Consider the following 9810-nt stretch of genomic DNA (forward strand, 5'->3'; position numbering starts at 1 on the left):
AACGACACCACTGCTGTTCCAGAATAGTATTGCACTGTTGGTTGCTGTCAGGGTTGGAATGTGTTGACATTTATGTCCCAGCTCACAGATCAATAGTATCTTTTAAAATATATATCCAAACAAAGAGACACTGAAAGGTGGTTTATAAACCTCGTTTAACAAAAGGCTCCTCAGACTTGGAGGCAGAGACGATGAGGAGAACCGGTACCGCTGTCATTAGGTTCCTGTCGTCCACCTTCCTTCTCCTTACCCCGTCCCTCCGTTCTGCTGCCTCTGCGGCTTCGTGCCTGATCGTGTAAAAACATGCATCGCTGGCTGAATGGGCTGCAGAGTGCGTCAGTGCTAACAAGGTCTAAGGTGAGCAAAGTGGTTAACAAGGAGCCCGTCTGGCTGCCGTCCTCCCTCACAGTCAACCGGGCTCTCTTTGTGTCTTCTGCCTCCTCTGAACCGTCGGGCTGCACCAATCTCCCTCCATACTTGTTCTCCATTTCTTGTCAGTCTCTACATGTGGACAGTGTCCAACATCACATTTTTTGCTGCCACCTAAAAACGATTTTCCATTAATGGGCCCTGACCTTGTCTGACTACTGTACTTAAAAACCTTCTCTGCTGCTCGGCGCACTTTCCTCTAATCACTACCTTCACTCCTTGACACCCCCCCCCCCCCCCCAACTTTCCATCTCACCTCCTCTCCTCACCATAATCTCCTGTTTTTTTTCCTCCTGCATAAATGTTCTGCTCCTCTCACCTTACAAGAACCCCCCTCTGTTGTTTGTGGGGGCTTGCCTGATAGCCATTAGTGTTACACCCTATTACATCAGTAATGACTGAGTGTGAGCTCTAATTAGAGATGTGTTAGGGGGAGCTGACTTACCCTCTCCCCTTCCCTCCTTCCTGACTGCCTTTCTGCAGAGCTGTTACTGTGGCTCCATCGCTGTGGCAACACCATTAGCACAGCACCTCTAAGAGTTGCTGCTCCTGACTGTTAAAACCATTCCGTTCATTGCACACCAATCAGAGGGGAAGGTGTTATGGCTAATTGATAAGCGGAACAATGCATAAAATCTTGCCTCTAATTGCCCTGTGGGAAAGGGAAAGAGTGCCCTGGGAGACAGAGACGGCGGGAGAAGGAGAAAGGGACAGAGTGAGGAGGAAAGTAGCGTGCTAATTTCCACACATACAATTCATATTTAAAATATATCTTCATCCCAACATGCTGTAGGATCCCCCCCCCCCCCCCCCCCTTCTTGAGTAATGCAATGTTTCTTCTGGTTTTGTCATCTGTGATAAGATGATTATCTGAAAGGTCTGTGGCACATTGTGAAGAGAGTCTCGCCTTCTCTGCTGGAGTAGGTAATCCTGGGTAATAGCATTATGGACACAGTGTTTTCCTAAAGCCCATGATTATCCACTGCTGTTTGCTCTGGGATTGACACTGGTCTTTCTCTCTCTCTCTTTTCTTACTCTCACTCACTTGCCCGTGTCATCCTGTCTCTGAATCACCACTCCATCAAGCCCTTATATGCTCTTCTCTCACAAGAGTCGAAGATGAAAATAGAGCGCATGGAGCAACAAAAGAACAAATTGCTTGTAGACAAGAGTGTCCTAGATTTAAATGGCATGTTATGTTCTCTCTGTCAAAAAATCACACTTTCACTTTGTCAGTTTGGGGTTACTATCCAGCTGGAAACACCATTGAGGGCACTGCAATATGCCGTCTACTGAAATTGCTGGTAAAGTCGTACTTACAAACTGGTTTTAGTCGCTTATTTTGAATAGTCTTGGCAAGAAATCTCATTTATCTCTGAATTATTTTGGTGTGTGCTTTAACTCTGGCGTTCTATATGCATATTGTGTTTTACACTTTTGATTCTATTGAATATGTTATGTGGTGCTTTCATGTGAATTTTCTGATTTGGTGGATAATAAATTCTTCCCCTGTCACAGCAGGTCTTAGTTGTGTATCTATTTTTTATATATATATATATATATTCATGATATTAATGTTATTTCTGGGGGAGCAGCAGCACCTTATTTTCATATGTGTCCTGTTTGGGGGTCTTGCGGTTTTTGTGTATCTTGTTATGGAAGTTTGCGTGGCAGAGCGAGATCATATGCTAAGACCTCTGCTCTTAGCCAATTGGCACACTCCTCCCTCAATGCTTTTAGACTTGAACCTGACCTGATCTCTCTCTCTCTCTCTCTCTCTCTCTCTCTCCTTGTTGCTTTTTCCTCCTCTCTAATAGATTCAGCGTTGCAATCTACTTAACTTCCCCACTTTGTGGTTTTAGCTGAGTCCCTTTCTGATGCATTACGTCTTTGAGAGTGACGAGGCAATCTCAGGTGAATCAACTTGAAATGACAGAACGTAAAGCCTGCAGAACTCTGCGGAGAAGCAGGGATGAAACTTGGTTAACTGCCAGTCGAGACATACCAAAAGGTGCATGAGTTGCTGTTGCTGCTGTTTTAAACCATTGTGACTCTATAAGGGTGCGATATCCGTGCGATAAGTGCGTTTGATTTCAATTGAGATACTTTTGAAAAGAATGGTCCTGCCTGCCTCTGTCCAGTTTGTCTCGGCTGCTCCTTATACAACACTGAATGATGTCGTTACGCCACGTTTGTGACAATGAAAGGCTGGGAAATTGCTTTCATAAAATACAAATCGCTCACCTTGCCTCTGACGGGAGGCATGTGGAAATGTGAACCTGCTCGTGTTAAGTCTTGGAGGTTTCATGACACCAGGGTCCAGCGACAGACAGGATTTACACGACAAATAGGACGCACAAGCATCAGAGTGCCACGGAGGGACATCTCTCTGAGGGGTGGAAGTGGTGCGCGTGTGCGTTTTGGGAGAACCATTTTGAGTTTCAGGCATCATGCAGTGAGGACATTTTAGGTACGAGGGGACATTTTGGCTGGGGTCTCACTTTTGAACAGGCGTTCAGAGGGTTGTTCAAGACTTGATCTTAAGATTAAAGAAGAATCGGGTTTAGGGTGATCGCCTCGGGGCTCATAGGGTCCTCGCATGTAGAAAGTACAAGCAAGTGTGCGTCGATGACAGACGCTAACATGTGAATTTGTTAGAAACCGTTCATGAGATTGTGTGTGTGTGTGTGTGTGTGTGTGTGCACGCACCATCCCAGAAGCTGTCTGAGCCACATGCTGGCAAGCTGTGCAGGTTCATATAAACTTAATCCAATTGGATGGTGTGGACTTCACAGTATGATGCAATATTCAATGATTTGAGGGTTACATCGGTTTAACAGCAGAGTAAAAACAGTCAATACCTCCCTCTACCCCCCAGCTTCCCTCTTTACATCCCTTTCTGTTCCCGGAGCAGTAATGGGAGTCAGTATCCAGAAGGAGGCGATGGGGTTGCGGGACTCCTCCTCAAGTCCTCGCCCCTCCTCCCCGAATGCGGCACAGCTGCCTTACAGAACCCCACTGCTCCATCCCATTCATCCTGGCGAGCCAAAAAAAAAAAGTGGCTATTTATTAGAATACTTGTTTTGTATTGTTCTGTGCCGCACAAAAGACGCTTCATTATGTTAGAAGCAAGCTCCTTTCACAGGGAGAAACAATAACTTGGAATTGTCTTTTTTAGAGTGTATAATAATAAATGTCATTTCTTCTTGTCTCTGCCCCTCAGTGTGTGTGGAGTGGTAGGTTTGGGCACCAGGCGTGGATGGCCTTGGCACTCAGTGGCCAGATTGTAGTGGGAGTAGCGGTCTTACATGAAGATTTGTAGGGTTTAGGGCGGCTTTAGGAGTAATGACGGGGGAAATCTGCAGCAGAGGGAACGAGTTGACCATGCGTAAGTTTGCATATTACAATTCTGCATGCACGAACAGGAAGGCATTTTATCCAAGTATGTGTCCTCGGATGCGCTGCTATATATTCGGTGCGATAAATGTATGTTTTATTTTTGTTTAAGATCGAATTTAAGCTGTAAAAAATGTAGGGAAGAACAAACTTGAACGCTTTCTCCTCTCAATGATTTCTCTATTTGTCTTAATTGACCATTCTCAGGAGCGTCTGCGCTCCACCGTGCAGATTTACGCGTTCCTGCGCCGCTCCGCAAAAAGCAGCTGCGTAACGCATAACGCTGCAACCAGTTGCTCTCAAAACGCCGCAATGATTTTTTTTTTTTGAAGCGACAGCGTCGGCCGCTGATCTGCTAGAGAGTGACTGTGTGTCGGGTTTGTTCGCCAGGATTTGGAACAGAAGTCTGCTGCGTGCGGTAAAATGTGGCAGCGTGATTTACGCGCAGCGTTGTGAATATTTGGGTTATGTGGTTCTCCCGGTGGTTTTATTTTACCGCGACCGGGAGATACGTGTGTGTGTGTGTGTGTGTGTGTGTGCGTGTGCGTTGGGGGGGGGGGGGGGGGGGGTTAGTTGAAGAGCTCGAAAACAATTACTTTCCTTTGCGTAACCCAGTTCATGCGGGTCGATCACAACTCCTGTTGTCTTTCCTCAAGCGTCATCCAGTCCCACGAGCGGTGACTTGACACGTGGAGGTTGTAGTTCTGGTTTGGGGTTAACTGCTTTCTAGGGGAAACGATTAAGGGGGGGGGGGGGGGGGCTGAGAAGAGTGGACGGTTTTCTGAGTTTTTAATGTGCGTAAAAAAAACCCGTTATAAACGCAGAATGACCTCCACTGGCCGCCACGCACAGTTATATTATTCATTCTAAAACAGTTTCGATTAATAGAGCGTGGGGGGGGGGGGGGGCATTGGGGGTCGGGCACTGTTGTATAACTGATTTGACCCCTGGCCCCCGTCTAGCGCCATCACGTACGCATCCTGTTGCAGAGGCCGCGCGTAAAAAAGGAGCCAAGTCGTTGTCGTTTGAAGCAAGAGGGGGGTAGAGAAAGGAAACTGGGACCAATAATAATATATTCATAATAAATAAGAATTCCAGTAGCTATTATTGGCCGTCTATCATTTTATGTTTGACATTTAATGCTAATTCAAATGCAATTTAGTCAATTAATAAGTTGCCATGAACCCCTTAAAATATATATTTTAATCTTAATGAAATTTGTTAAATTCTGAAAAATTAAAAAATATTATTATAGTCTTCCTGATTTACCGGGTTTGATCAACATTTAAATGGTCCTAAGTTTAGGGGTTTTAAAAATAAGGGCTATAAATGTTTTATTAATTTGATAATTATTTTCAGTATTTTCCTCCAGTATTTCTTTTACGCGTGTGACGCCTCCACCGCCCCCCTGATCTCTCCGGGTGTCGTCGCGGTCCTGCCATCGGTCCCGGACCGTCGTGATATCCTGTTAACCCCGTCACCAAACACGCGTGGATCCCGTTCTAAACAGAGCCACGCAGTCTATCGCGCACCAGTTAAAATAAAAACAGCAAAGAAGCGTGATTAAATCGTTAGTCTCGCCGTGGGAAGCGCTATTTCGTTTTCCCTGTCAATTAGAGGTTGACGGGGCTTTTCGGGGGAGGTCAGCTGTGAAATCTGAATTATACGCGGAGGGACTCGAACACGCAGACTCGAGTCCTCTCGTCATTCCTTACTTCACTTGGATGCTTAATAAGGAGCATCAAAAGTCCGCCAACATGACAACAACAACAAGGCAGTTTGCATCTTTTTTTTTTCTTCCATGCACGTTCATCTTCCCACACAAACACCCACGGACGCACACACGACCAGGATTAACCACCACCAGCAGACGGCGATAACGGCTTTCCTTGACTCCACGGCCATCTCGGCTGAGACCCATCGATTTTATTTTATTTTATTTATTTATTGTTATTTACCAGTTTGATATGATCTTCTGCGCCGAGTGCGTGGAATTTCTGTTTTGGACATCTCCCATTATTCCATGCACTGATGCCTCATATTTGCAACAAGAGAGAGAAGTTTAAAAATGAATTTAACAAGCGTGAGTTGATCCTCGAGTAATCTCCAAGTGGTTCAGGTTGGAAGTTTGATTCCGGCGCATATACGACTCGGGCCTGGATGCAGTCTGAGTATTGGAGACATATTATAAGGTGAAATAAATAATAATAATAAAAACACCTGCGTGGGAATTGTTTGGAAATCATTCAAACTTTCGTTGAAGCCCGACATCTCTACAGTTCTTTACTAAAGATGTGCTTAAAAGTGATTTTGAAATAATTCAGAGACTATAAGGAGACTCGTTACAGACTAAACTAAACCTTCTGGTCGCCCAATCAGCGCTCACATATCTTAATTATTAGTTCTGTTTTCCTAAAGCCCCTAAAAGCGTGTTTGGAAATGTCACCAGCCTTATGCGTTATTTGTGGGACTGACCCTCCTTTCTGCCTCCTCCTGCTCCTGCTCCTCCTCCTCCTCCTCCCGCTCCTCCTCCTCCTCCGGTGTGTTCTTCCTCTGGTCCGCTAGTCACCTGACCAAACGCCATGCAAATCACTCTGCTGCTGGAGCCTCATTGGCCGCTTGTGGCTCATTTAACCGCTGTCAGTGCGCATCACATGGCCGCCGCTTTAGCCAACTTCTCAACTCCGACAGGGAAAGTGGCTCAAATGCGCATTCTACCACAGTGGACGTGAACCAACCCAGGCGAAGGCGCGCAGAAACACTGGTTGGAGAACATTTACATCTCTTTTCGGATTAATTTTCATCTTATTTGCTTCATTGGGGTCACGACGTTAATTCTCTAACCCAGTCGTCCTGCGCGCTCCCGATCTTGCAGCGCGCGGCAGTCTCATCTTGAAATAGACTTTTTCCTCTGTTGGTGGTGAAGTTTAAATCCAGGTGAATGTATAGCATGATGATGGAAACTGACCTCCATTCCCCCGGCCCCCAAACGAACACGACCTCGGGGCAAACGGGGCCGAACGGCGGGTCCAAAGCGAACCAGGAGCGCGTGAAGAGACCGATGAACGCGTTCATGGTGTGGTCCCGTGGGCAGCGGAGAAAGATGGCGCAAGAAAACCCCAAAATGCACAACTCCGAGATCAGCAAACGGCTGGGCGCCGAGTGGAAGGTGATGTCCGAGGCTGAAAAGCGCCCTTTCATCGACGAGGCGAAACGCTTGCGCGCCATGCACATGAAGGAGCATCCGGATTACAAGTACCGACCACGGCGGAAGACCAAGACGCTGCTGAAAAAGGACAAATATTCCCTGGCCGGCGGACTTCTTTCTGGACCGAGCGGGGGAGGCGGAGTTGGTTTAGGGGTCGGAATGAGTTCATCCGGGGTCGGCCAGAGGTTAGAGAGCCCCGGGGGTCACGGAGGTTCCGCCAGCTCCGGCTACGCGCACATGAACGGCTGGGCGAATGGCGCGTACCCAGGACAGGTGGCTGCGGCCGCGGCGGCGGCGGCGATGATGCAAGAGGCGCAGCTCGCCTACAGCCAGCACCCGGGGAGCGGCGCGCACCACCACCACCATTCTCACCACCACCACACACACAACCCGCAGCCGATGCACCGCTACGACATGACATCCCTGCAGTACAGTCCCATCTCAAACTCTCAGAGCTACATGAGCGCCTCCCCATCCGGCTACGGCGGGATCACCTACACACAGCACCAGGGCTCCGGCGTCTCCTCCTCCGCTGCCATGGGGACGTTAGGCTCGTTGGTGAAGTCGGAGCCGAGTGTAAGCCCCCCCGTCAGCAGCACACACTCACGGGGTCCTTGCCCCGGAGACTTGAGAGAGATGATAAGCATGTATTTACCGACCGGGGAACCGGGGGACCCGTCAATGCAAAGTAGACTCCATGCCTTGCCGCAGCATTACCAGAGCGCCGCGGCTGGGGTGAACGGGACGGTCCCTCTAACGCATATTTAGAACTCACAGAATAATTGAAAACTGCAAACGAACACATAACCAAATATTTACCTCTTTTCTAAATAGCCCCGGTCCCGAGAACTACCTGCATTTTGTACAGAATGTTTATGACCTTGTAAATGAAGCTTAAATAGCATATTCATCTCGGCTTTTTTCAAAAGCCCACGAGTGGAATTATATAATGACTATGATGCCGAGATATTGGTTATTGTGCTATCTCATCTTTCTGTCCATTACTTCGCATTCTTATAGTTGAGGGTGAACGCAGGATTCACGAGAGGGTATATATTTGGTTCCTTGTCTTATAATTTAGGGATTCTGTAAATTATTGAAAACGAGATTACGTGTCATAATCTTAAGAAAGTGCTTTAAAAGATATGGGGATCTTACATTCTTTAAACATTTGTGTTCATTTGCAGATGCCTGTGTTTTCATTCTTGGAAATCATCGTTTTTTATTGTGACACTAATTATTGTAAATTGTGAATAATTTTAATATTTCAAAGGATGACGGGCAACTGCTGTTGTAATTTAAGTGCTTTTCTGCTCATGAAAAGCCCTGCTATTGCAATGAAAAAGAATTGAATAAATTTCACAAGATGTTGCTTTGATTCTTAAGACAATGGTTCCTAGATTGATTATTCTCACTATGTTCACAATATTTTATTTTTTTAGCACACAAGATTATCTGCAAGCATCTTCTCGAGTGAAATAGCCACCTGTTTAAATTTTGACACGGCCGAGGGGGGGCGATTCGAGCTTTTGAAAAGCCTGATTGTTTGTGCGTAATTGTGCGTTAAAGCGCCAGCATGCAGGCCTGCGAAGTAACCAATTAGGTATAGGAAGATGATGTTCCATATAGGCTACATTTTATGTTTGAGGCATGCTGTCCAAACTATATCTTTTTGAATATTTAAATCAGGCCAAACTGGTGATCCTCATTCTTCTTCCTTACTTGCGCGTTTTGTAACCCCCCCCCCCCCCTCTCAAAAAAAAAAGAAACCAAAAATTGACATTGTCGAGCAGACGAAGGCCCCTTAGGATAAACCACCTGTTGGTGTTAAAGAAGCGCTCTCAGATGTGAAAGGTTTAACTTTAAAAACACGCTCTAACAGCTGCATGTTTTTCACTGTAGCATCTGATGAGTGACAAATTTAAGCTGCTGCACAATCAAACCAACGTCTTGCCCTCTTCCTAATCACAATTAAATGTATATTTTGCTATCAAATCTTTTCTGGATTTAAACGCACACAGAGTTGTAAATAACAAACTGCTCTTCAGCACAGATTTAACAGCTTGTGAAAATGTCGTGGAGCTCGTCTGTAAAATATTGATTCGTTAATTGTGGGTTTATATAATACGGGTATGAATACTAATGCATACAATAAATAATTAGCATACATTTGTATTTTATTGATTTACTTAGAGAAATCAAAAAAAGACTGAACGGTTTTGAGCATTTGAAATAAGGAATAATAATAATATATGATGATCAGTCAAATTCTATACATAATTCTATTCTATAAATTCTATAAATCGTTTATTTTAATAAACTTAAAGACTCGATTTTCAATCTCTCACCTGAAAGGGTTTAATTTACATTTACTGGACACTATCTCTTTTTATCTGTCTTTGGCATTTAGTTTTTAATATTTGAAAGAACAAATACGTTGAATATCTTATATCTTAATTTATCTGTTCATGGTGAATAAAGCAGACTCCAGACAGCGTACGCCACTGAAAACAGATTATTCTTCATTTTCTTAGCTGCATTCTGGTGAACAGTGTTCAAAGATGATAAGTCAGTCTGTAATAACTGGGATATCATCATCGTGTATGCTCCTTTCGTTTTTTCATTTCGCAGGGAGGGAAGTAAAGGGACATGAGAATACTGTGCGAGGAACAAACGAGGACTGAACAATAAATTCACGAGCAAAACAAAAATAATAATCATTTTGTTTTAACCAGAGATAACAAAAGCAGTCGCTTATTATTTTTCGATGCTCGTAA

At 45.1% G+C, this 9810-nt stretch overlaps 1 protein-coding gene across 1 annotated transcript; it reads left to right on the forward strand.

The window, feature by feature from the left end:
- Window positions 1-6766: 6766 nt before the first annotated feature.
- LOC137901892 (transcription factor Sox-1a) lies at window positions 6767-7801 on the forward strand. The gene has a single exon (XM_068745923.1). The coding sequence runs from the start codon at window positions 6767-6769 to the stop codon at window positions 7799-7801; it is 1035 nt and encodes a 344-aa protein (XP_068602024.1).
- The last annotated feature ends 2009 nt before the right edge of the window (window positions 7802-9810 follow it).

Source organism: Brachionichthys hirsutus, chromosome 12, assembly GCF_040956055.1.
Source record: "Brachionichthys hirsutus isolate HB-005 chromosome 12, CSIRO-AGI_Bhir_v1, whole genome shotgun sequence".
In the NCBI taxonomy this organism is placed as follows: Eukaryota; Metazoa; Chordata; class Actinopteri; order Lophiiformes; family Brachionichthyidae; genus Brachionichthys; species Brachionichthys hirsutus.